Source organism: Canis lupus, chromosome 12, assembly GCF_003254725.2.
Source record: "Canis lupus dingo isolate Sandy chromosome 12, ASM325472v2, whole genome shotgun sequence".
Classification (NCBI taxonomy): Eukaryota; Metazoa; Chordata; class Mammalia; order Carnivora; family Canidae; genus Canis; species Canis lupus.
In genome coordinates, this window is record NC_064254.1 from 5,397,181 (window position 1) to 5,424,171 (window position 26,991).

A 26,991-nucleotide genomic window follows, 5' to 3' on the forward strand; every position below is an offset into this window, starting at 1 on the left:
GGTAGGGTGAGGCAGTTCTTGATATGTGGTGGGTTTCGGTATAAGGCAAAAATGGCAAGTTGGATTTCTTTTTTATTATTAGATATGTTCCTCCATCACTATTCATAAATGGTCTTTACTTTCAGAGACGAATCCTGGAATTCCTTAATATCCTCTAATCTATAGCTCTTAAACTTTAATATGCATATGAATCACCTAGGGGGAGTCCCACTAAAATGCAGGTTTTAGTTTATTAGGTCTGGAGTGGGGCCTGAGACTCTGCATTTCTAACCAGCTCCTAGGGGATGCCAATACTACTGGTTCTTGGATAACAATTGGAGTAGCATGGCTCTCATATAAACTTGGCTTCCAGTATTCTCAAATATGAGGGGATGGAAAGGGCACGGTCACTGACGATTTTGATGTCATGAAAATACTTCTTTCAATTACCCCTGAAAAAAAATGGACTGGCTCAAAATGCTCTCATCGGATATTTTTCTCCTCCCCCTTCTGGACCACAAGTGCCAGCAATTTGTACTAGCCTCTCCCTTCCTCTTTATCAGCCCTGAGAAGGGAAATGGGGTGGAGAAAGGGTTGTCTCACCATTCATTACATAGAGCTTCATTTCAACTCCCATTTTCAAAATGGCATTTCATTCCTGCCATCTTTAGTAACTGTTAAAAACTGTGTCTACAAGTCCAGATGTCTTTAGTTTAATTTCTTGAGATGGTAAATGTCCAAAGAGTAGAGGGGAAATTTGGCATCTAACTCCCCCTTTAACAGATTTTTCAGCCAATTCTAACTTCAGGTCTATTCTCCCAGTTACCAGACCCATCCACCACTTCTTCAGAAGTTATCTGTAGTCTCTAACTTCTAAGTCTTTCTAGTGGTCTAATGTAAATCAGGTTTTTTTAAAAAAATATTTTTATTTACATATTTATCTGAGAGAGAAAGAAAAAGAGAGAGCACAAGCAGGGAGAGCAGCAGAGGGAGAGGGAAAAGCAGACTCTTCAATAAGCAGGGAGCTTGACATGGGGCTCCATCCCAGGACCCCAGGATCACAACCGAGCTGAAGGCAGACGCTTAACGGACTGAGCCACTGAGGTGCCCCATGAATCAGGTTTTTCCTGGCTCTTTTTGCAGACTTGTTTTAGCTTTTCCTGATTTGTTCATCCACCTACTTCCATTCTTCAAAATTTTATTGATAATTCTCATCTGCTATTCCCTCATTTTTGTTCTTGCAGACATTATTGTTTTTTTGTTTTTTTCTTTTACCATTTACTAACATATCAGTGAAGTTTTGGGGATAAATGCATGTGCTTAATCCACATATTTTAACTATCCATCATTAAACTTTCCTGGAAATGTCTCCCTCTCATGATAGAGTACTACAGTGTAGAAGGTAGATTGAGTTTAAATGTGCCTTCATTTCATTGCTTATTTGTTCCACCTTTACTATGTTCCTTTTCCTTGTTCTCTTTGTGGTTATTTTATGATTCCCTTTTCTCTCTTTGTTAGCTTGTGAGTTATGTCCTTTATTTTTATTCTCTTAATGGTTAGTCTAAAAATTAAAACAGATATTCTTTATCAACTCAATTGTGGTACAATTTACATAAAATAAACTACAGCTATTCAGTAGTGTGAAGACTTTTGATAAACGTTTCTCCATCACCATAATCAGCTTACAGATTGTTTCCATCACTTCCAAAAGTTCCCTCATGCCTCCTTCTAGTTAGTACTTTCTTCCACCTGTGGGCAGCTACCAATCTTTCTGTCACTATAGATTTTGCATTTTCAGGAATTTCATGTACATGGAATTATACTTTACATTACAGTAGGTGTTCTTGACTAATCAAAGGCTAATATTAATCTTTGAACTTTTCCCTTTTCCCAGACAATTCAAGGACTTTAAAACACTTTAATCCTGGAATTCTCTAATATGCTGTAGTCCACTGCTTCCTAACTTTGATTTACATATTGTGTTAGTCAGGGTTATCCACAGAAATGGTATGTGTGTATATAGGTATGTGTATACATAAACACACATATATAAAAATACATGTATATTTGCATATACATACATGCAAATATGTGTGTATATGTATATAGAGATAGGGATATTATAGGAATTGGTTCAAGTGTTTATGGAAACCAAGAAATCCCATAATCTGTCATCTGCAAACTGGAAAAGCAGGGATGTCTACTGGTATAATTCAATCTAAGTCCAAAGGCCCAGTAACCAGGAGCCCCAATGCCCAAGGACAGAAGATCACGTTCTAGCTCAAGCAGACAGCAAATTTGATTTTCCTCTACCTTTTTATCCTGTTCAAGTCAACAGATTGGATGATGCCCATCCACATTGGTGAAGGTGATCTTTACTCAAGCCTACTGATTCAAATGCTAATCTCTTCTGGAAATGCCCTCACAGACATACCTAGCTCTCTGGGCATCCCTTGGCCCAGTCAAGCTGACACATAAAATTAACCATTACATATATGTAGGGGAGGATCTTGTAATACGCAGGTTCTGGCTTAGTAGGTATCATTGTTTTTGTGTATTTTCCCTCTTTAAAATTATACCAGATAGATGGCAACTGCTGGGCTGGTCCTGCTAAAATACAGAAATAACATATTTTATGGTATCCTGACTTTACTCTGATTAAGAAATTAGGATTTAAAAAGAAAAAGAATTTAGGATTTAATGGGAATGCTAAAGGCTGAAATGAGAAGACATTAAACCAGTTTGAACAACTGACACTTGCCACAAAATATTTACTTTCAGGCCTGTGGCTGACCATTCTACTGAGTGTATGATAAAAAGTGTTCTAGCTAGAATTCAAGTCCACAGCGAATAATGCAAGCCATAGTAGATGGAGAATTTAAGCCATATTATACCATACTCTTCTCACCCGACTAGATCTTCGAGTGTAGAACTATTCAAGTCATTTACCTGTTCCAAAACTCATCGGGGACTACTGCCCCTTCACAACCAGTTCCCTAACAGTCCCCACACTTTGACTTTATTTTTACTTTTCTAGCCTTCTCTCTCACATCTCCCAATTTTGGGTTAAATGGGGTACTGCACTGTATCCTGAATCAATCTTACGGTGTTCCTTTCACCTTTCTTTGCTAATGCTGGTGCTCAGGCTGGTCCATACTCTGTATTATACCATCCTCCCAGTTGACACTCAATCTAAATTTTAAGGTGGAGCTCAAATGGCACCTTATTCACAGGACCTTCCCTCTTTTCTCTCTTCTCTAAACTCTCATGCTATTTTGCTTGTATCTCTCTGAGTGGCTTATATGCTGTATGTATGTTTATTAACATACTTGCCTTATTCCTGTGATAGACTTGGAAGTGACTCAGGCCTAAAAGCATGGCCTTTTCACCTCTGTGGTTTCATAAGCATAAAATAGAAACTCACCTGCAGCTCACAATTATTGAATGATTATGTATTTTAGCATGATCAAAAGAGACTTCAGAGAACTTGAGCTAACTATTTCCTCAGTCCTTGGGCCCACATACCCAACAGGGGCTCCTATGCAATCCTCTGCCACCTCTTAATTTTCAATAATTGTAGCAACACTGTAAATACCTCCTAAGTCTGAACCTAGATGATCTTCTCCATTGTTCCTATGTTCAATCAGCCATCAAATTATTGATCTATCTTCTGATTTCTGATTTGAATCTTCCTTTCCCTTCTCCTCTACCATCCTTTTGATCACTCTGGATAATGCCCTTTTATTGTCATAATTCCTGATTACTTATAGTAAATTCTTCCTGATTTACCTAATACTGTTCCAGCTCTGATTTATCCTGTACACAATGGGGACCATAATAATAATAATAGAGTTAACAGGTTGATAAATGAGAAATGGCATGTATACTGGGCCTATTTTGTATATGTGCCCACTGTACCTTTGGAGATTCACCTCCTGCCCATGTCCTCTGGTCCTAGCAGTAGACAATGGCCAGACTTCATCAGAGTATATCATGTCTTTCTGGTCACAGCTATCAGTTCAGGTTGGCTGAGAGACAGCTAGAGACAGTATCCTGATGAGATAATTTGAGTCTCTTGGCTTTGCCTAAAGCCAGATGTACTCCTGGACTTTCTGATTATGTGAGTCAATAGATTTTCTTTATTAAACTAATCTGAATTTGTTTTCTAAGTGCAAGAAAGATTTTTGATATTACGGTACGTAAAGCACTAAGCATACTACCTTGTACATAAGTGTTAGGGATTATTCTTATTATCTTTATACCCTTGCCATACACCATATCCAATTCAACCTTTTCTTAACATCTGCCCATATAGACCAGCTAGAATAATTTCCTTATTATTCCCTGCATATTGTTCCTTTGCCTGGGCTTCCCTGTCACCAACCTAATAACGTTATTCTACACTCTTTTCAGCAATTCACATCCATCATTATTTAGGACCTGGCTAAAAAAAAAGCCTCCCATTTTCCTTTTGAATAATGGTGGCTTCACACTGTTCACTGCCTTATCTAATTTCTCCTGCATGTGTTTTCTACTTATTTCCAGCTTGCTTCTTGATTGTATGTTACTCAAGGCAAATTAAAATAAGATCATTGGGCCCTTTTTAGGTTGAGATTTTGTCATTATTTTCCAAATATTTTGTACAGAATGGGACACATAATAGGCGTTCAATAAGTGTCTGCTATCGGAATAAATGAATGGAATTAAATTTAGAAGGTGTGATATTCAACTTAAAACCTATTGTTAACCCAACTTTTTCCTTTTTCTAAGCAAACATTATATTCTTAAACCATTTTCATTATGGCAAAAAAAATATCACAATGGTTACAACCTCAAACATTTTTCCCATTTATGGTTTCATACTTTTGGCCAACGTTTAAGGAAGGAATATTCTATTAAAAACAATTTAAGAATCAATCAAAGCCTATTTTCTCTCATCATACATATTAATCCAGTGGCATTGCATCTGACCCTTCAGAGGTTTCTTGCTCTGGTAAACTAATGATAATAATAAAGCATTGACAAAAATATCCTGAGATGCTGAAAAAAAAAATGAGGGGGAGAAATTTTTGTATTCACGTTTCCTTTTCTAAATGGTAAAACATTCTCCTACACCACCAAATAAGTTAGTTTATACTCAAAAATGCATAGTTTTGAAAAACTGCTATTTGGAAACAAAGGTTTGTGCCCATGTTTGTTGAACTTAATTGCTGTACCGTTAATGGAAGAGCTGAGGGCTAGTGAATTTAGACTCTTTAAAATAGCTAAAGATTAAAGTTAATTGAATTTAGTGCCTCTGGGATTTTTGATACATGTTCCAAATTTGTTTTTAATGACATAATTGTCCCATGTTACATTTAAGATTACATCATTGTGAACTGGTTATATATGCAGTTAACACTAACAGAAACCAATCCCAAATGTCAAAAACAAATAAATAAATGTCAAAAATAAATGTCAAAAAATTAGAGTTGAGGACAACCATAATGTTGCCATTAAGAAAGTGGAAGTTGAAAACAGAAGAGAAACACTCCATTGAACAAGGTCTTACTATGAAAACTTTTAATAGAAAGATCTGGAAATCAAATGTATTAACTCTATGCTTTTTCAAGAGCATTTAAATCATTATTTTACACTTAATGTTGCAAGTAGAAACGAATGCATTTTCCCAAGGCATCTATTCATTAACTTTAGTGGAAAAAGATAGTTCCCAATCACACAAATGGGAACTGTGCTAAATAAATTTTGTGAACATTTATCAAGAAATAGAAGTTACAAAAAAAAAAAAAGAGAAAGAAATAGTTACTAGTCATATGTATAAATGGACATAGTTCATATTTTCAAAGAACTGAAGTTCAGTATTTTTGTTTCTTTTAGTCTTCGGGGTCTCACCCCCCCCCCTTAACTAAAAGTAATTGTAATATTCTTTTGCCTCTGGGGCTTTCCCTTCCACAATTAATCATTTTTTATCTACACCTTCCCTCCAAATGATTATTCATTCCCCCTAGCCTTAGAACACTTGACATTAATTCATACTCCTTCAGCATCAGTTTTCAAAACATTGCCCTGCCCTTGCTTAGCTCCACGAGACACTCCCTTTTCTTTCAGAAAATTGGTTAACAGAAGAATTTTTGCTATCACTCTGCTATCACTTTGACAAGGTGCTACCATGAAATCAGAAAAACATCTTTGTAGTACAAATTAGCTTTCCTTACTTTCATCGAATCTTCAAATTCAAAACACAATATATTTAAATTCCTTGCGATAATGAACATCTATACTTCAAAAGTGGTGATATGCTCCGTTTAAACATTTGGAAGACTTGGATCCTGAGACTATCTTTCATCCTCTGACTCTAGAAGCCGTGTCCTTGATCATCAGAACCAAGCAAGAAATTGTGAAAAAGTCTCACCAGGCTACACCACCAGCGCGGGCAGAGGAAACGCTTTCAAAATATGTCATTCATCTTCACATTTTAAAGGCAGTCTATCCATACATGTCTTATACACATCATTAAATATTGGTACTTAAGACTTCAGTCATATGAGGTACGTTTTCCAATTTACAGGGGACGTGAGGGGGGGGGGGTGCCGAAGGAGTGTTCCTCTCCTTAAATTTACTTATCGAAACAAAAGCCAGTCTGATTACATCTGAAAGTCTGAGGTTGCCATTTGTCAAGAGTTTTTTTAGAAAGCCGCTTATTGCATTAAATTAACCGATTCCTAGCCAAATCAGGTTTAAGGAGAGAGTGCTGCTCCTGTCTCCAGTGACAAACGAGTTGCCAGACGTCCTTAAGTAGACTGTCAAACTTCTATGTTTACTCTTTTTAAACACATAAGGGAGAGAATAGCACCTACGAGAAGTCAGGTCTGTTTCTGCAGAAGCGCGTCCTCTGGGGAACAGACGCTCACCTGCGCACCTCAGACGGGCTTTCCCCGCCGCCCTCCCTGGCGGAGGGGATGGACATCGCTAGACCTTTGTCCTCGGGACCCGAGCGCGGCCGGGCAGGGAGGGGGACTTTCGGGGAGCAGCGCGGGCACCTGCACCCTAGGAGACTGCAGACCCGTCTGGGCTCCCGAGACCGCCGGGCGGAAGCTCTGGAGGGGCCCTCCAGCGCGGGGACGGGGTCCGTGGCCACCTGTCCCGCAGGGGCACGGGGAGGGCACGAGCGACCGCTCTAAAGAGTTAGGGATCCCCGTCTTTCCCAACCACGGGAACGGCCCCCGCTCCCTCGTGGGGCTCGCCCCGCGCGGGCTGGGCCGGGCTGAGCCTCGGCCGCGGCGGGCGCAGACCCGGTGTCCGCTCGGCGCCCCCGCCGCGTCCGCACCGCCACCGTGAGGCCGAGCCGGGGACGGTGCCCCGTGGCGGCGGCGGCCGCGGCTCCGCGCTCCTCGCCGCGCCGCCCCGGCCGCCGCCGCCGCCGCCGCCGCCGCCGCCGCCGCGCCGGGCACGGGCGGGGGGATTTTCCTCCCGTTCCCCCCTCTTTCGCGCTCTCGCTCCTGTTCAGCGGGAGAGCCCGCGGAGCCAGGGAGGGAGCGAGGGAAGGGGTGGAGGTGGCGGGGGGGAGGCCGGAGGGGCGGATCCTGCCTGGGGGCTGATCCCTCCCTCCCCTCGGCCGGGCTCCGTGGCGGCAGCGGCGGCGGCGGCGGCTTCATTCCCCCTCCTCCCCCGGGAGCGGCGGCGGCGGCCGGGCCGGGGCCCCAGCGCGGGCCGGGAGGGGGCACGGCGGTGGCCGCGGAGGCCAGCGCGGGAGGAGGCCGCGCTCCGCGCCCCGGGCCGCGCCGACCTGCTCGACGGCCGGCCCGCCCGCGCCCAGGGGCCCCGAACGGTGGGGCCGGGCCGGCGGCTGAGGTAATGGGGGTGGCAGCGGGGCCGGCCGGAGCGGGAGCGGGGGCGGGGGCGGGGGCGGGGGCGGCGGGGCCTAGGAGGACGAGGGACCGCGCGGGGGGGGGCGGGGAGAGGGAAGCGGGGGGCTTCCCGGGCCAGGCGGGGGCGGCGCGGAAGCGCTCTCCCGGAGCGAGGGCGGCGGCGGGGAAGGAGAAGGCGGGTGAGGGGGGAGCTGAACAGCGAGGACCCCCTCCCGCAGCCGCCATCTTGTTTCCCTCCCCCCCCGGCCCTAGCTGGCGAGCCGCCGAGTCCCGCCCCCGCCATGTTCTCCAATTGGTCAGACCAGAGGAGGGTTCCGCCCCCTGAGCGTCCCTTGGCCCCCGGTTTCTCCTGACGGGCAGGCGAGGCGACCAATGGGCGCTCGCCTCTCTGCCCCGCTGGTTCGCTGGCGCTAGCTTTCTCTGTGTGAGGGTCGGACTCCGCGTCAGTCGGCCTCTGGTGCGCTCGCCCCCTCCCTTCAGGGGAGGCGATGTTATTTCCCTCCTTTCTCCTCGGAAGGGTCAAGATTCTTCTGGAAGAGGTGCCCCTTTAAAGGGGCAGGGGCCTTGGCAGGGGCGCTCCCTGTCTCCTGAGTCTCTGGTGGGCTACGGGGGACACAGGCTAATTGCAGAAACTCCTCGTCCTTCGGAGACCTGGGTGGGGTGGGCGAGTGGGGGCTCGGGGGTGCTGAGAGGACCTCTGGGGGCGTTGGGGTATCAGGAGGCGTGTTTGTGGCAAGGGCTGTGTGGGTTGAGAAACTCCCGCCAAGAAAACTGGACTGTAAGCTCCTTGTGGGCGAAACTCGTTTCCTCAGCAGCGGCCCTCGCCTCTCCAGAGTTGGCCTCCCGGTGCCCAGAGGCTGGGCAGGACCCAGGAGGTTTTCCACAGATGCTCGCTGCTGGGGTGACGGCTGACCCAAGCTGCTAAGGAGGTGGCAGGGAGGGAGAAGAATATACAGCGCCTTAACAAAGGAGGGTCCACAACCTCTGTCTAAAACTTTGAGGTTAGCGTTGAGGCAGATTTTCAGGCCTGTGCGAGGATCTCCCTGCCCATGAGGGCTTGGGGGCAATGAAGCAGGACTGTTAGCCTGGGCTACCCCCCCCCCCCCCCCGAGTTGGCATTTGTCGGGCATGTAGTGGCCAAGGGCCTCTGGAACCTGGACAGAATTGCTGTGATGATTCTGTTGCCTTTTGTTCCAAATGGGGTGTGTGCCTGCCTGGCACTGTTCCTCAGCCAAGTTGTTTTTTGTTTGTTTGTGTCACACTTTTTTTTTTTAAGATTTTATTTATTCATGAGAGACACACAGAGAGAGGGGGGTAGAGAGAGAGAGGCAGAGACACAGGCAGAGGGAGAAGCAGGCTCCATGCAGGGAGCCCGACGTGGGACTCGATCCCGGGTCTCCAGGATCACGCCCTGTGCTGCAGGTGGCCCTAAACCGCTGAACCCCCTGGGCTGCCCCTCAGTCACACTTTTAAATGAAGATCTTAATACCTTATTCACATAGAGCAACCCTTAAGGGATAGATTTCATTTTCATTTTACTGGTCGAGTGTGGAGGCCCAGAGAGATGAAGTGACTTTCTCCAGGTCACACAGGGCCAAGATTAGAACCTAGATAGCCCCAGAGCCTCGTTTTGTACCAGACCATGGCATCTCTATGGTGGTCCTTCTTCCCACTGAGATGAGTTCAACACATCAGGAGATCCGGGTTTGAATTGTAGCTTCGGGTTGAGTGGCACCTTTCTGAGCTTGTTTCTTCATTTGTAAGATGGAGATGATATCTGTTCTACCTTCCAAACTAGTTGAGAGAAATGTTAAAAAGTGAAAGGGATTGGGGCACCTGGCTGGCTCAGTTGGTGGAGTGTGCAACTCTTTATCTCAGAGTCAGGAGTTCGAGCCCCATGTTGGGGGTAGAGACTAATTTTTAAAAATGTTTTAAATCTTAAAAAAGTAAAAGGGATTTGTAATCTGCAAAAGTGTGCTAAATTATCATCATCATCTCTGCTTTATAGATAAAGATGGTAGATCCTGCAACCAAGGTGACAATCTCCTTTTCTCTTTTAAATCCTCTCACTGTTGTACTTTTCCAAGTCTCTGCCTGCACCCTGGGGTACCATACCTCTAATGTCTTTCCTGGTAGTGATGGCCTCAAGTAATTGCTACCACAGCTTCTTAGGAGCTTGTCATAGTTCCTTTTACCCATAGAATGATGTGGGAAACTTTAGGGCTTTCTCCTAAAGTTTCCCACATCATTTCTCCTTGTTGCATAAGGGTAGGGTAGGTATAAGTATTTGGGGGAGAGAGGGACATTTGAGGTAACAGAATGCATTAAGAGTTTATCTCAGATATTGCCCCAATCACCTTAGCTGTAGGTCCAATGAGGATCCCAGATAGGCCACTTAAAACTTCAGTGCCACTTGGGGCCACTCCCAGAGCTTCTAGTGTTTCTGCTTAGATATACTAGTCAGTGCATCCTGAATGCTGGCTTTTCCAGAGACAACCTGCATAGGATAGTTTGAAGTCTTTAGCCTGCACATAGTAGACATTTCAGGTGCCTTCACCTCTTCATTCCTGGGTTCAGGGGATAGGGTTTCTGATCATTGTAATATGGGTTGGGAGAGGGCTTTAGACCTGTGAGGTGTTTTGTTGTTGTTGTTTGTTTTTAAGATTTTATTCATGAAAGACACAGAGAGAGGCAGAGACATAGGCAGAGGGAGAAACAGGCTCCCAGATAGAGTCCAATATGGAACTTGATCCCAGGTCCCCGGGATCATGACCTGAGCCAAAGGCAGACGCTCAACCACTGAGCCACCCAGGCATCCCAACCCGTGAGTTTTTGATCTTCTGATGGGGCCACTGGTCATAAACAGAGCTTGAAAATGGATGCTACTTTTGTTTCCTTTTTTTCTGAACCCTTGACCTCCCCCTCCTTTTCCATAGTTAGCTGTTACACAGCCTACATGCATCATTAGAACTCTAGGTGTCTCCCATGTTGTAATGATCTGTTTACTTTTCTGTCCCTTCAATTAGATGGAGCACCTAGATGGCAGGGATCATGCATGTTGGAATTTTTTTTTTTTTTTTTTTTTTTTGCATGTTGGATTTTGCCTTTCATTCATCTGATACTTACTGAGTGCTAACTTAGGAGCTAGCACCATCCAGGTGCTGGGAATACAACAGTGAACAAGATAGACAAAATTATTTCCCCTCACGGAGCTTACATTTCTGTGGAAGGAAGCAAACATTCATGATAAGTAGGTAAATTACATAGCATAATAAAAAATGGTGTTGTGTTACAGTGAAAAATAAAACAGAATGAGAGATTGCTAGTGAGGGAAAGAGATTGGCAGTATTAGATAAGAGTGGTCAGGCTCTCATTGAGAAGCAGTGTTTGTGAAAAAACTTGCAGGAGCAAGTTGTGTGGATGTCAGAGGGGCAGGATGTTCAGACAGAGGAAACAGTCTTCTTGGTGGCCTCTCGATCAGATGGAAGGGTGAATGAGTGCATGCCTGAACCTTCAGCTCTGCCTCCTGGTCTCTCCATAGGCCTGTCCCCTTGGTTCCCAGGTGCCATGAGGAAGCCGCGCCGGAAGTCGCGGCAGAATGCCGAGGGCCGGCGTTCCCCATCCCCCTACAGTCTGAAGTGTTCACCTACTCGGGAGACCTTAACATATGCCCAGGCCCAGCGGATCGTTGAGGTGGACATTGATGGACGCCTGCATCGAATCGGCATCTATGACCCACTCAAAATCATTACAGAGGATGAGCTGACCGCCCAGGATATTACCGAATGCAATAGTAACAAGGAAAACAGTGAGCAGCCTCAGTTCCCTGGTAAGTCCAAAAAACCCTCCTCCAAGGGCAAGAAGAAGGAGTCCTGTTCCAAACATGGATCTGGCACTTCCTTCCACCTCCCGCAACCCAGCTTTCGCATGGTGGACTCAGGCAGCCAGCCAGAAGCACCCCCACTGCCTGCTGCCTACTATCGCTACATCGAGAAGCCACCTGAAGACCTGGATGCCGAAGTAGAGTATGACATGGATGAGGAGGACCTTGCCTGGCTGGACATGGTGAACGAGAAGCGACGTGTAGATGGGCATAGTGTGGTGTCAGCAGACACCTTTGAGCTGCTGGTAGACCGGCTTGAGAAGGAGTCCTACTTGGAGAGTCGCAGCAGTGGGGCCCAGCAGTCACTTATTGATGAAGACGCCTTTTGCTGTGTGTGCCTGGATGACGAATGCCACAATAGCAATGTCATTCTCTTCTGTGACATCTGCAACCTTGCTGTACACCAGGAGTGCTATGGTGTCCCCTATATCCCTGAGGGCCAGTGGCTATGTCGCTGCTGCCTACAATCTCCCTCCCGGCCTGTGGATTGCGTCCTATGCCCCAATAAGGGTGGCGCCTTCAAACAGACCAGCGATGGGCACTGGGCGCACGTGGTGTGTGCCATCTGGATCCCTGAAGTCTGCTTCGCTAACACCGTGTTCCTGGAGCCCATTGAGGGCATCGACAACATCCCACCTGCCCGCTGGAAACTAACCTGCTATATCTGCAAGCAGAAGGGACTGGGGGCAGCCATCCAGTGCCATAAGGTGAACTGCTACACGGCCTTCCATGTGACATGTGCACAGCGGGCTGGGCTTTTCATGAAGATTGAGCCTATGCGTGAGACCAGCCTCAATGGCACCATCTTCACAGTACGCAAGACTGCCTACTGTGAGGCCCACTCACCGCCAGGTGCTGCCACTACTAGGAGGAAGGGTGACTCCCCTGGAAGCCTCAGTGAGGCTGGGGATGAGGAAGGGCTGAAGGAGGGGTGTGGAGAGGAGGAAGAGAAGGAAGAGGTGGAAGAGGAAGAGGAAGATGAAGGCCAAGGTGGGGTAGGTGGCCCCCTCAAGGGACTGCCCAAGAAGAACAAGATGGCTTTGAAGCAGAAGATCAAGAAGGAGCCAGAGGAAGTGAGCCGAGATACACCCTCCACTGTCCCCATGGTCACTGTCCCACAGATACCTTCTTATAGGTAAGCCTGCCCAGGAGGGCTCCCCGTGGACTGATAGTCTCTTCTTGGGTTGGTGTTGGCCCTGAGCCAGGAACTCTTTCCCCAAGCATGGTTGGTGAATGTTTGTTCTCTTCTGTGCCTTCTCCTTTGGGCCCCAATCTGGTTTGTGGTTTTGATTTTGCCTTGAGAGCAATGTATTTCCTGTGCTTTAAGGTGAGACAGTTAAGTGGCTTAGAAACCCAGGTGAAGGGTGTCTAAGGCAATATTTTCAACAGGTGCACAAGTGACATTTGAGACAGGATAATTCTTCACTATTAGGACTGCCTCATACATTCCTCAATGTTTAGCATCCCTGATCTTTGTCCGTTAGTGCCATTTGCATCCCCTCCCTCATTGCTTGGTCTTTGTGACCGTCTCAAACACTCCCCACATATGTTACCAAAACCTCCTGTGGTGATAGAAGTGAGAACCACACGACTGCTGTCCAGAAAGCTCTGTCTGGGAATGATGGGGACTTTGTGTGAGGGAGTGGTGGTGTGGGGAAGACATGATCTTTCTCTTCTTGAGAAGCTTCTAGATTTAGGGGAAAGGATCACTTGGTTCAGTTGTATAGCTAAGCCACCTTGGTCCCCAGTGAGTCTTATAGAGAGACCATTGTACTTATTTTTAACCATCAGAGAAGTAGCTGTTGGAGGGCAGAAAAGCAAGAGACTGGAAAGATTTTCCAGTAGAAGCTCATCTCAAGGGTGATATTCTTTAGAAAGTATACAGTGTTGGAGCAGAAAGGAATATTGGAAATTATTCATCTAATGTAGTCCTTGCACCTTCTCCCACACCCCCAGATGAAGAATCTGCAGCCACAGGAGGTAAAGTTGTTCATGCCTTTGTTCATTCACTGAGGTGTTTATTGAGTACTTACTATATGCCAAGTCCTGTTCAAAGGGCTGGAACCAGGTGGGAAGCTATAGAACCTGACCACAAGCTGGGGCTCATGATGCCATCAGTCTCTGTTCCTGCTGTTTGCCTTCTCTTGTTGAAAAGGATAGGGAGAAGTGAGTGCTGGAGGGTAGCAGGGAATGAGTTGTAAGGGGAACAGGCAACCAGACTTGTCAGTCTGGGAAGGAGAAAAAGAGCAGAGAAGGGCAGGAGGGAGAGGCTCCTATGGCGAACTATGGCTGGAATTAGAATTCAGTCAACTGGAAATGACTTGTAGTCACAGAGCTGTTGTAGGCTCTTCTCTGATGTTGAGTTGGTCCATGCTTAGAAACATTTGTAGGGTGGCTATGCCCTGGGACTAGTCTCTTTGGTTGTCACATCTGCTCTGATAGATGTGTCTTACAGGGGTCAGCATAGCATGCTGGCTTAGAAAACAGACCAACCTGCTTTTGAATCCTGCTCCTGTTGCTAACTACCTGTGTGACTTTTGGCAAGTTACTTCTTTGAGCCTTATTTCTTTCTAAATGAACCTCATAGGGTTGTTGTGAGAAATGAAGGAGATGATATAAATAAAGCACTTGGTACAGTGCCTGGTAAATAGTAAGCGCTCAATAAATGGTGGCTGCTGCTGCTGTTTTATTCTTCTTCTTCCTCTCTCTACCTACACAAATGCTAGGGGGACACTCCATGGCCAAGAGGTTATAGAGGGAGGGGGCTGCCTGCATCTGGGCAGGTATGCTTGGCATGGGCATTGGTGGGGATTTCTTCTTTGGGGAAAGGCTTAGATCTTGATTTTGTAAGCTTGGCTTTGGGGCAAGAATGTCTGTGGAAATGCATAGGGCACTTAACTTCCTTTCAGTGGATAGAGATGAAGAGAAAAAGTGGGGGGCACACAACAGGAGTATTGAGGCCTTGCTTATTACTCTTACTCTGTGAATAACCAATTTGGGGACACAGGGTGCTGTAGCAGAGAGATCACGGATTCAAATCCCATTCAGCTCCACCATCCTTCTGGCCACATTAGTGACTTTGACAGTTCATCCAGCCTCTGTTCCTAAGCTGCCTTTCCATCTTTTGTTACCATGAGACTGATGTTACCCACCTTGCAACAGGACTATTAGGATAAAGATTATAGGCTCTTATTAATTCCCTCCCCTTTTGCCTCTACCTCTCCCACCTGCCACATATTATTAAGTCCTGACCTTAAGACTTCTCTATTGGGTTAATTGAGCCAGCTAAGTTTTCAGATTCTCCGTCCTCTTATCCAGTTTTTTCTTTTCTTGTTTGTTTCAAAATTAGACACTTTTAGGCTGCTGAGATCGTTAATGAAAAACCAGAGGTCAGACGGCTCTGAAGTGTTGCATTTGAGCTCAGAGAGCCATAGCCTGGCGTACTTCTAGTTTTCCTTCCAGCTTGCTTGTGGACTATTCTCTGGTCTGGGGGGACCCTCAGCCACAGGGCGCAGGAAGTAGTGACCACATTGCCCATAGCTTACTCAAGTTCCTGCTCTCTTTTCCTGCCTATATCAAGAGTTCAGGGCACAGGCCTATTTCCCAGGAGTCTAGGACCACAGGAAACAGGGTTCCTGGGAGAGAGTTCTTCTGGAGAATCAGGACTGTAAGATAGGGGGGTGGAAAATCAAGTGATACATCTATCACATGCTGAATCCGAGCTGCTTAACTTTGCTTTCTTTTTTTAAAGCCTTTCTCTGAGGTGAGGCAATTGGCCACTTGATTCCATCTTCTTTCATATGTAAGGTTCAGAAATGAGCTAGGGTCTGAAGAGGAGGCTGTGATCAGGGCTGCCCACTGACCTTGTCTTTCACTTCCCTGTGCCTCTACTCAAGGTTGAACAAGATCTGTAGTGGTCTCTCCTTTCAGAGGAAAAACCAGTTCATACAGCGGCTTCACAACTATTGGCTATTGAAGCGGCAGGCACGGAACGGCGTCCCTCTCATCCGACGCCTGCATTCCCACCTGCAGTCCCAAAGAAATGCTGAGCAGGTAGGTGAAGTGATTGAAGGTGGTGGAGGAGGTGGAGAGTGAAGGAGGAGGAGGGATGGTTGGGTCACCACTCCCTGAGCCCTCTGTAGAGCCTTTGTGTCAATAGGCAGTCACACTTCCAGATGGCATCTCCCAGGAACGACCTCCAGCACTGTAGAGCTCTTGGTCCCAGACAGCAGCTCCTCCTGGATGGGAGAGGGTTGATTTTGGAGCAAATTCTAGAAGAGAGTAGAGAGCAAGCCCAACTTCCAAGTATGTGGGGAAAACCTGTAGACATGGCAGAAAGGAAAAAATGGGTTTAATGAGGGCCAGGTGGCCATGTTGCATAAATTAGGACAAGGAGCATTTTTCTTAAGACACTGTACTGACATCTGCCAGAAAATGTTTTGTAGAAAACATGCAAATGTGCCATCTAAGTTGTAGCACAGAGCCTGGCCAGTTGTGGTGACCTTTTAGCCGTGGAACCTTGGTTGGAGGTCTCCTGAGAGACTTTTTTTTTCCCCTTTTTTTAACCGTCTTTAGTTTTTTCTCCCTCCTCACTTGCTCCATTACTTCTGCCTTTAAATATTTCCACACTATCACCGCAAAGATGAAGCAATCATTTACGTGACTCTGATGCCCTCTAAGTTCTGTCTGATTTCACTTTTGCCTTTTGTAACTAAAGTCCTGAAGTGTAAGTCTGTGTCTCCTCCCTCCTTGAGGTGGGGAGGATTGCCTGCTCCCCTGTAGCCTCCTTTGGAACGTCAACCACCTCCTCCCAGCCCAGCAAGCCTTACCTCACATTCTCACCGTAGTGGCCGATGGGCTGCATTTTCACCATGGATCACTCTTAGAGCTTCTCCATGACCCCATATCCCTCCTTCTCCACCTGGCTGACTGCACCTTGTGCTGACTTGACCTGTTACTCCTCAGTAGTAACATTCCCAGGGCTCTGATGCCTGCCCGTTTGCTGGGAGAGCTCGTGCACTCTCATAGTTGTAAATAAGCGTGGTAATAGCTCCAGATTTCTTGTCCTCATCCCTTTTCTCTGCCTGTAGTCCCTCTGGGGCAAAGGAACTGCAGATGTCCATGTAGATGTTGTTTCCTAGAATTCAGATATCGGAAACTGAATTCTTTATCTTTCTTCCTCTTGGTAAACTTATTTCTCCATTATTATTCTTTTTTTAAAGATTTATTTATTTGAGAGAGCGAGAGCAGAGGGAGTGGCAGAGGGAGAGAGTCCTTAAGCAGACTCCCCACTGAGCACAGAGCCTGACATGCAGCTCAACCCCACGAGACCATGGCCTGAGCCAAAATCAAGAGCTGGACACTTAACTGCCTGGGTGGCCACCCAGGCACCCCTGCCCATTATTGACATGGAACCTTCTGCCTCCTGACCTCAGACATTCCCCATCTTGGAGTTACTTTTGATTCTTTCCTCCATAACAAGACACAGTTAATCATCCCTTATGCTATTTGGGGCCAGTTTATTGGCATATGGTCTTTTGTCTCCATTCTACAGCTCACCCGCTCACCCAAATTCCCATAATTTCAGCAATAGCTTTCGGGTAGTCTCCCGCCTCTAATTCTTTCTTTGCTGTTCAACTGATACTGTCTTACACACCATTTTCCAGAATCTATTCCTTTTCCAGAACATAGTCCCCCTCTCCTGGCAGGCCACATGCAGGTTCCTTTGCCTGGAGTTGAAGCTTCTTACCAGCTAAATCCTGGAGCTTCCTTGGCTACTGTGGTTCTCCAGCCTCTCTGCTCTGGCCGGGCCATTTTTTCTTTCTTCTTTCTTTTTTTTTTTTTTACCAAGCAGAGAGTCATTTTTTTCTGCCTTCACACTTCTTCCCTGTGGTCCCTTTGGTTCTAGCAGAGGCCTTTCTTACTGCTTTGTTCACCTATGTCCATCACTACATGTGAAATCCTAGTAAGATTGCTTCTGTGGGAAGCCTTCCCTGACCTAAAATCAACCCTCTCAGATCCTCTTTATTTATCTTCTCAACATTTTATATTCAGTTTACCTTTGGGTTTTTATTATGTTTATGCTACTGTGCCCTTGTGTGTCCAACCCTGGGCCTCTTCCTTCCCCCAACTCTAACCTCTTTCTAGGGCAGGAATCACTTTTTTGAGTACTTGTAGTGTTTTAAAGTATGTTCAAGCCAGCTAGTACAAGCTGGTAATAAGAATTTTACTTTGTTTTTTAGACAAGTGGCAGCTTTAGGATGAAATTCTTTCTACCTCGAGGTATTGGTTTCCTTCTGAAATTCTTTTCCAGCCCTAAGGGGCACAGCTCCACCACCCCCCTTGGTATCCTCAGGAGGAGGGGAAGTCGTCCCAGCTCTCACTCCAGTGGTGCTTATTGTGGGGCAGTTAAGAAGCATTGCTGGAAGGCTAAGGGAGTGCAGGAGAAAGGCATGGGGCAGAGAGGGCAGAAGGGCTCTCAGGAACATGGGTCAGCCAGGGTGTGGGGCCCTTACCTGCCGAGGCCCTGTGAGGCTAGAATAGGGAAAGGGCTCTGGACAGGAAGCGGGCCTCCAGCAACTCCTTCCTCTCCCTTCCTTCCTGCAGCGAGAGCAGGACGAGAAGACAAGTGCAGTGAAGGAAGAGCTAAAATACTGGCAGAAGCTCCGGCACGACTTGGAGCGGGCGCGGCTGCTGATTGAGCTGATTCGGAAAAGAGAGAAGCTCAAGAGGGAACAGGTGAGGAAGATCCCCCAGCCTCAGGGCTTTTGTTCAAGATCTTTTTCTCCTACTGTCAGTGTGGCATGGAGAAAGCCAGGAGATCTGCCTGGTGTCTGCTTCCTCCCCTTCCTGCTCATCACTGTGGGCTCCAAGACCTGCTAGTCTGTACTGGGTATGGTGCTGCACATGGCTTCTAACTGCGGATTCAGCTTCTGGTGGCCTCATGCGGAGGCTCATTATCATCTGCCTGGGCCCCATCCCTGGAATTTATGACTCAAAATCTCAGAGGGAATCTGGTGTTAAGTATTTTGAAAAGTTTCTCAGGCCATTCTGATGGTCATCACTGCTGGGAGCTTCTGAGAGCGTTTTCACTTGGCCCTTAAAATACTTACGGTCTTAATCATTTAAATTTTCCAAGCTCTAGCCAAGGAGGGTCTAAGCATCTAAGTCTGAGGAATGTTGAGGAAGGTAGTGTAATGCAGGGGTTAGGAATATGAGCTGTGGCACTGGATTACCTGGGTTTAAATCCTGGTTCTGTCATTTAGTGCTCATGTAATATTGGGTAAGTTGCTTAATCTCTTTATGCCCATTTCCTTGATTATAAAATGAGGGTAACAATAGAACCTACATCATGGGATCCCTGGGTGGCGCAGTGGTTTAGCGCCTGCCTTTGGCCCAGGGCGGGATCCTGGAGACCCGGGATCGAATCCCACGTCGGGCTCCCGGTGCATGGAGCCTGCTTCTCCCTCTGCCTATGTCTCTGCCTCTCTCTTTCTCTCTGTGACTATCATAAATAAATAAAAATTAAAAAAAAAAAAAAAGAACCTACATCATAAGCTTGTGAAGAAGAGATGACTTAGTATATATAAAGGGCTTAGAGCCGTGCCTGGCATGTAGTAGGGGCTATAGAAGTGTCAACTGCTGTCATGATCATTATTGATAGTTTTTGCTTCCCTGAAGCGTCCACTGGCACAGTCTGCACATCACAGAGAGTAAGTGCTATTAATTGAATGAATGGCAAGCCAAAACTGTTATCTCCAGTCTAGGAATAACAACTATTACTTGCATGCTTCAGAGGCCTGGATTAAAGACGTTCCTTCTTCTCTTTCTCCAAACCCTACTTCACCATTGAGCTCCAGCATGAGCCTGTAACCTCAGTTTCCACCACCGAGACTAGGCAGCTCTTGCCATACCTAGCATGTCTGGGTGGCATGGAGGGCATCTCAGGATCTTCTCCATGGATTTAAATTGTGTTCACCATCCTAGGCCTGGTCTGACAGCTGAGTTTTTCTTCTTCCCTCTGGTTCAGATAAATTAAAAGGAAAAGGAAGCAGGTGGGCCTGTTTTAATGTCACCAAGAGGAAGGAACATTTCATAGCCTTTTCACATTAGGGCATACATAGAAAATCACACTTACGTTGGCTGAGGAGGTGAGCCTAGAGGCCCTAGTTATCCCAGGCCAACCCAGATGCCCCAAGGGCCAGTGGGATCAATATTAGCTTACTAAGTGGGAATTCTGGCCCAGGTCACATTTTATATCATCAGTGTGCTCTTTGAACTAAGTCAGTCCTGGGTTCAAATCCTATCTTGTTGGGTTAGTGACTTCCTCATACTCTCTCCAAACCTCAGATTCCATATTTGTAAAATGGGGATAGTAGCCATTTGTCCCTCAGGATTATTGTGATGATTAACCGGAGTAATGCAAGTAGAGAAGGCAGTATGGCTTAGTAGTGAAGAGCACACACTGTGGAATCAGACTGTCTGGGATTGAGTCCCTACTCTGTCCATTATTGGCAGTGTGGCCTTGGGTCAGTCAATTACTTAGTCTCGCTGTGCTTTGGTTGCCTCTTTATAAAATAACTCATCTGTACCCACCTCATATACTTACATTGAATAAAATGTTTAGAGTGTTACTTGGCATTTGGGAGGGACTGTGGACATGTTAAATATTTTTTAAGTTTTGGTATGGTGCTTGATACATAGGGAACATTTATAGAGTGGTTGATAGCTGTTGGTCATTATTTCTAGCTGAGGGTTGGGTGATCACTCCTCATGTACTGGTTAGCTTAATATCCTGTGAAAATGTGTGGTATGTGATTGGTGAAAGTCAGGTTATGAAGAACAAGTTTGGTGCCTCTTTGCAGGGGCGTCCTGATCTCTTTCTACCTTTTGCACAGGTCAAGATCCAGCAGGCTGCCATGGAGCTGGAGCTGATGCCATTCAATGTTCTGCTGAGGACCACACTGGACTTGCTGCAGGAGAAGGATCCGGCACACATCTTTGCTGAACCTGTCAACCTGAGTGAGGCAAGTTCCCTCACCACTTCCTGAGCAGTGAGCCCCTCTTGAACTGGAAACAGGGTCTGAGTAGGCCAGGAAGGGGGTTGGGCCACAGGGTGGACAAAACCTGGGGGTTTCTGGCACAGCTAATAGACTTGCCCATAGTGAGGGATCAGCAGGCCAGGGGGTGGGCCAGGGTCCTGGGGCTCTGACTGAGCCAGCGTGCCAAACCAGAAAACGGGGAGGCAAGAGTGCTGGTGAAGGGTGCACCTGTTTGGCTAGTAAATGGTTGTTGTAATTGTACAGGTTTTATATGTTTAGGTTCCAGATTACTTGGAATTCATATCCAAGCCAATGGATTTTTCTACTATGAGGCGGAAGCTGGAGTCTCATCTATACCGCACCTTGGAGGAGTTTGAGGAGGACTTTAACCTTATAGTTACCAACTGCATGAAGTATAATGCTAAAGACACAATTTTCCACCGAGCAGCTGTCCGTCTGCGGGACCTGGGAGGGGCCATCTTGCGGCATGCCCGGCGGCAGGCAGAGAACATCGGCTATGACCCCGAGAGGGGCACCCACTTGCCTGAGTCACCCAAATTGGAGGACTTTTACCGCTTCTCCTGGGAAGACGGTGAGAAGCCTGGATGGGTGGGGAGAAGAAGGACTAGGAGGAGGCACAGGGATGGAGCCTAGAGAGCCAGGGACTGGGGTGGGCCTTGGAGCTATATAGGGTAGACACAAGGAAGAGAGCTGAGGGTAGGCACAAACTGGGATATACCTGCTTGTGGCTGCATTAATTCCAAGAGTTAGAGTTTAATTTGCTGAGTGTTTCTGGAATGGTAGGAAAGAGAATTAGGTACTAGCTGTCTATTTGAAAAGCTCAATCTTTAGCAGGGGTCTTCCTCCTCTGGATACCCTCTGTATGGCATGGAGCATGGGGCAGAGAGAGTGCAATACTAGTCTATATGTGGCTCTTTCAGAAGAGTGTAAGTAGAGGATCAGGAAAACAGAATTGTCTCTGAGACCCGCACTCTGGCTGCCTCGTGCCTACTCCACAGAGCCTGTAATTATGACTGTGAACTGCTTCCTGCAGATGTTTCCCAGATTCTGACCTTGTCCCTGTGGCTGCCCTCTGGGCAGTGGTGTCACCAGGGCCAAGGCCCCATAGTGACGCTGCTGGAAGCCACTGGCCCAGGTGTTCCAGGAGAATATTTTGCATCCGAAGAATCCAGTCCCTTCCCCTTGCCCTGGGCTGGGCAGGTCCTTCAGCCCCTTCTGTCCTCCCTTCTCCCTGGCAGTGGACAACATCCTCATCCCAGAGAACCGGGCCCATTTGTCCCCGGAGGTGCAGCTGAAGGAGCTGCTGGAGAAATTGGACCTGGTGAGTGCCATGCGGTCCAGTGGGGCCCGGACCCGCCGCGTCCGCCTACTGCGCAGAGAGATCAATGCACTTCGGCAGAAGCTGGCACAGCCACCACCACCACCACAGCCACCATCACTGAACAAGACTGTGTCCAATGGGGAGCTGCCAGCCGAGGCCCAGGGGGATGTGACTGTGTTGGAGCAAGCCCCACAGGAGGAGCCAGAAGACGATGGGGACAGAGGTGAGAGACAGGAGCAGTCAGGGTTAGAGGCCAAGGTAGGGGAGTAAGGGTTAAGCCAAAATCTCATAGTAGAAGCATCTTTCCCTGAGTTTCGGTCTTACCTTTGTGGGTAAGTGAAAACCCTTGGAGGGGTCACATTTCCATATATATCCAGGGATGATATTCAAGATACTTATAATCAGAAGAGACCAAAATTCAGCAGAGTAGATATTGGCTGTTGTATTGGAGTGTGCTTCTGGGGACCATTGTTGTGGATACTTAGTTGCTAAATTGTGGACAGGTTTGGAGAATTTTAGAGCCTGGGGCCCAGCAGGTCTTTACTAACCAATAAAGAAGCATCACAGTATTTTGTACCTGATATGGTTGTATTGCACACACTAGTTAAATATTAGCTCACCTTAGACCATCACGTAAGTAGGCCCTTAGGGCAGATTAGGTTGTGGGGTGGGAGGATAGAAAAGGAAGATCTACCTCATGGCTTTGACTCCAGCTGACCCAGTCTACAGGCCCATCCCAAGCAGAAAGGCCAGATTGCAAAAGACATCCAGAGAGGATTCTCAGAGACCTAACCTTAAAACTGAGCTGTTTTCCATCCTTCCCCTTCATTGAGGACAGAACTGCATTACTCATACAGGTCCTTGGAGCTGAGCCTATAGCTTATGGATGGTCTGCCACCCACACAGCCTAAAAGGGTTCAGAGTTACCTCCAGAGAGTAAGGGGCCAAATTGCAAGAAATGGCCCATTTTATTTTACATTGAGAATAAGGATATGGTTGGGAGGTCCCATTTGGCAGTCATTGTTTCTGACTCCCTGTGTGGCAGTCAGCTTGTCTGTCATTTGTATCCCACTCCTGGGCTGTGGCGATGCAGAGTCCTGTCCACTGGCTGCAACAGCTTCTCCCATAGGGTTTCAAAACAAAATTCCCAGGCCCCAGCTCCCAAAGATTCAGATAAAGTAAGTCTGGGCTGTGGCTTGGAAATTTTAATTTTTAAACATTTCACTTGGCAAGTGAACAGACATGTTTGGGAACCAGTGATTTAACTCTCATCTTTCCAATTGTAAACTTACTCTTTTTGCTTGTCCTGCTTGCTTGCTTTACTGGGTGATAAACAAAATATTATTGATAGAAGGAAAAACACTTGAGTCGAGTGAGAGTTGTATATTTCTAATCTGTAAATGTGAACTTGCCTGAGTATTGATTAAGTCAGGTGGCTTTTCTTAGGTGTGGTGCAATGATTTGTGACTGTTTCATCAGACTCACCTGGTAAAGCCTTTTAAAAAAATACCCCATCATTAGAGATTTAGTTTCAATTGGTCTGGGACAGGACCTTGACACTGAAATTTTTAAGAAACTTCCTAGGTGATTCTAATACATACAGTTTATAGTTAACTAATGTAGATAAGACTTAATCTTGCATTCTCTTTGTCTCAGACAGGAGACCTGGGATATGTGTCAAAATTTATAAAAGCCCCAAGCCTCTGGTTCGTGGTTATCAGTGTCATTACCTGGCTTGTAGGTACAGACTTTTTCTAAAATGTTCAAGCAGGTTCTCTTTTTCTCTAACAGACGATTCCAAACTGCCTCCCCCACCAACCCTGGAGCCCACTGGGCCTGCACCTTCCCTGTCTGAGCAAGACTCTCCTCCAGACCCTCCTACTCTGAAACCCATTAATGATAGCAAACCTCCAAGCCGATTCCTAAAGCCCAGAAAGGTGGAAGAGGATGAGCTCTTGGAAAAATCACCTCTGCAGATTGGGAGTGAGCCCTTGCAACGCCTGCTCAGTGACAATGGCATCAACAGAGTGTCTCTCATGGCCCCTGATGTCCCTGCTGGTACCCCACTCAGTGGCGTGGGCCGCCGCACGTCAGTCCTCTTCAAGAAGGCCAAGAATGGGGTTAAGCTACAGAGGAGCCCAGATAGGGCCCTAGAGAATGGTGAGGACCATGGTGCAGTGGGCTCTCCTGCCTCTCCGGCCAGCATCGAGGATGAGCAACACTCCCGGAAGCGGCCAAGAAGCAGGAGCTGTAGTGAGAGCGAAGGGGAGAGGTCCCCCCGGCAGGAGGAGGAGACAGGTGACCATAACTGTGACTTCTCTATTTCTCATCTACTTTCCTGCTTTGCCTTGCCAGCCAACACCTCCCCTAGTTGGTTGCCTCCCTAATGGTCCCTGTGGACACCAATAGAAGCATTGGGGGCTCTGTAGCTTAGAGTTGGGCCTGGCACATGGGTACTGGCCTGGAAGAAAAGGCTTTGAGAAAGTAATTCCAAAGGACCAGATTTTGTCTGGGGCCCTCTTTGGCCCTGAGGGGAATGCAAAGTTATGTGCCATAAAGTGATTCCGACCTTCACTTCATTCATTCATCAGATACTTCTATCAGGCATTATTGTAGGCACTTGGGGGGAAAAAAATCAATGAACAAAAGGCAAAAATCTCCCTTGTAGGGGAGAAAGACTGGAAGCAAATAAGTGGATTGTATCTTGTATTAGAAGCTATACAGAAAGATCTAGCAGGGAAGGGGAATAGAGGATACTGGGGTGGTATTAGAGAGGGTGGCCAGGACAGGCCTGAGGAGGAGACATTTGAGTAAAAATCTGAGGAGTTAAGATGTGAGCTATTAGGATATCTGGGGGAAGAACACTTCAAAAAGATAGGCTAGAAAGTGCACAGGCCACGGAGGTAGAAACACACTTACATGCCTGGGGACCAGTGAGGAAACCAGTGTGGCTGCAGCACAGTTAGCCAGGGTATGGTTGGAAGTGGGGTTCCAGAGGCAGGTAATGGGAGCTCCATCACTAAAGAGTACTTACTACATGTCCAGCGCAAGCTGGTCATGGTGGGTCAGATTGAGCCCCAGCTCTGAGAGAGTTCACAACCCAGGCAGGAGACCACATGGTGTCCTAAGGTGCAGCGATGTTAGAGTGCCAGGCCGCACGTGATTATGTAACAACACTGCTGGAGGCGTTCAGAGACTAGGAGTTGGAGGAGTTGGGAAGGCGCCACGAGGAGGCGGTGCCTGAGCTGGTTCTGTGGGATGAGGGCAGAATAGCGAGGAGTCGATGGAGCCAAGGGCTCATGCCTGGGTGCATGGAAACAAGGATGGAGTGCCTGCAAGGGACAGTTTGGAGGGGGGCTTCCTGGAGCACCGGGAACCAAGGCTGGATGGGTGAGCTGGGCCTGGAGGTGCAGACATATAGCTTAGTCTTAGTGGGATAAGGGAGGGCAGCTTACTTGGTGGGAGGGGCCTGCTCTTGGCTCTTGTTTTTTGTGTTGCTTTCTTGTCCTTTTATGTGGTAGCTTTGGGTTGTGTGGCCAGCACATTGCTTTTTTGTCTTCCTGCTTAACACATGGTTTCCAGCAATACCTTCCCTTCCCATCTGGCCCAAGCCTCCCCGTATTAAGGCAGTAGATTAGTATATAGAATCGAGAGTCTGAGGCCTGGAGTTAGGCAGACCAGGGTTCACATCTCATCTTCTGACCAGCTATGTATGCTGGGACAGATTAATTAACCTTTCAAGCTTGTTTCTCATTTCCAGTAGGGGGCTAGTGATACCCCCTTGTGGGACTCACTTAGCACGCAGCAGCTGATGGTAGCAGTTACTGTTGTCCTGTCTGCTCTGTGAGGAGCAGCCACACAGCACTGAGAGCGCTGTGCACTAAAATTGAAAAATCCTGCTATTGGGAAGTAGGTCTGGATGTCAGGCTCATCCAACCTGAGAGGGTCCTCTGTTTGGGGAATCTGCTAGAATCTATTCATCTCCTACTATCCCAGAGGCCTGGCATCGAGGACTATTTCCGTATGACTTTAGTGGAGTCTTACAAAAACAGGTGTTGATCTTTGGCAGGCATGCAGCTGAGGCGCAGCTGGCTTGTGATTTAAACAGAAGCCGTAACGTTAGAAGCAGAGCCAGGCTGGAGTCCAGATATCTTGGCTCAGGCACCTGCTCTTACAGGTGTAACTTGCTTCACAGTGTTCTGGCCAAGCTATCTGTGACTGAGAGCTCTTGAGCTCTTGGCTCAGCTGCCTGACTTGTGGGATGCTGGATTGTGATTAAGAATCGGATAATAGGGAGTTGAAGCCTCTGCAGCTAATGAGCATCATGTCCCTGGGATGACCAGACAGCCTTCATTTGCCTCCAAAGGGGCCCATTCTATAAACAGACCTTCTCTGATTCATACTTAATACTGTCTCCTATAAGTAAGAAGGTACTGTCTTCACAAAAGGAGAGGCAAAGGTTAAAAAGGAAAAGGGACCTATATTTCAGAGCCTAGTCTAGAACCCAGGAATTTTGATTCTCCATCCAGGAAGGTCAGGTCTGCTTTAGATCTATTGAAGTCCTCCCATCCTCAGCTCTGCCTAGCTCTGCTAGATATCTCTGGGTGTGGCTGACACAGCCGTTACCCTGCCTCAACCTCCCTTGACACCATCCCAAAAGAATGAAGCTAGCTGTTGCCAGCTGTGTGATGGATAGGGTGTGTGAGTGTTTATCTGAAGAGGCAAGGTGGGTGGGCTCCCCAAGAGACGGGCTCCCTGATAATTCAGGCTTGAAATTAGAAGCAGATCTCAGGGACTTAGGAGCCAGCTGGAGTGGGGAAGTCTTGGTATTTCCTTTTGTAGCCAAATGACAGTGACTGGTGTGAGCTGTGTGCTGTG

The 26,991-nt window shown here is 47.1% G+C and overlaps 1 protein-coding gene across 5 annotated transcripts in view; it reads left to right on the plus strand.

Annotated features, from left to right (window-relative positions):
* Positions 1 to 7,677: 7,677 nt before the first annotated feature.
* Positions 7,678 to 26,991, plus strand: part of BRPF3 (bromodomain and PHD finger containing 3) — a 34,803-nt gene continuing 15,489 nt past the window's right edge. For 2 of the 5 annotated variants that reach the window (XR_007401116.1, XM_035698064.2), the window contains exons 1-8: positions 7,678 to 7,830; positions 11,389 to 12,865; positions 15,627 to 15,783; positions 18,337 to 18,468; positions 20,628 to 20,756; positions 21,051 to 21,363; positions 22,031 to 22,336; positions 23,905 to 24,411. Coding sequence is in view for 4 of the 5 variants with exons in the window: in XM_035698064.2 (XP_035553957.2) it covers positions 11,415 to 12,865; positions 15,627 to 15,783; positions 18,337 to 18,468; positions 20,628 to 20,756; positions 21,051 to 21,363; positions 22,031 to 22,336; positions 23,905 to 24,411 (2,995 nt within the window). In the remaining variant the exon portion in view is untranslated. The remainder of the gene's footprint in view (positions 7,831 to 11,388; positions 12,866 to 15,626; positions 15,784 to 18,336; positions 18,469 to 20,627; positions 20,757 to 21,050; positions 21,364 to 22,030; positions 22,337 to 23,904; positions 24,412 to 26,991) is intronic. The other 3 variants (XM_025418575.3, XM_025418572.3, XM_025418573.3) reach the window with 3 other exon arrangements.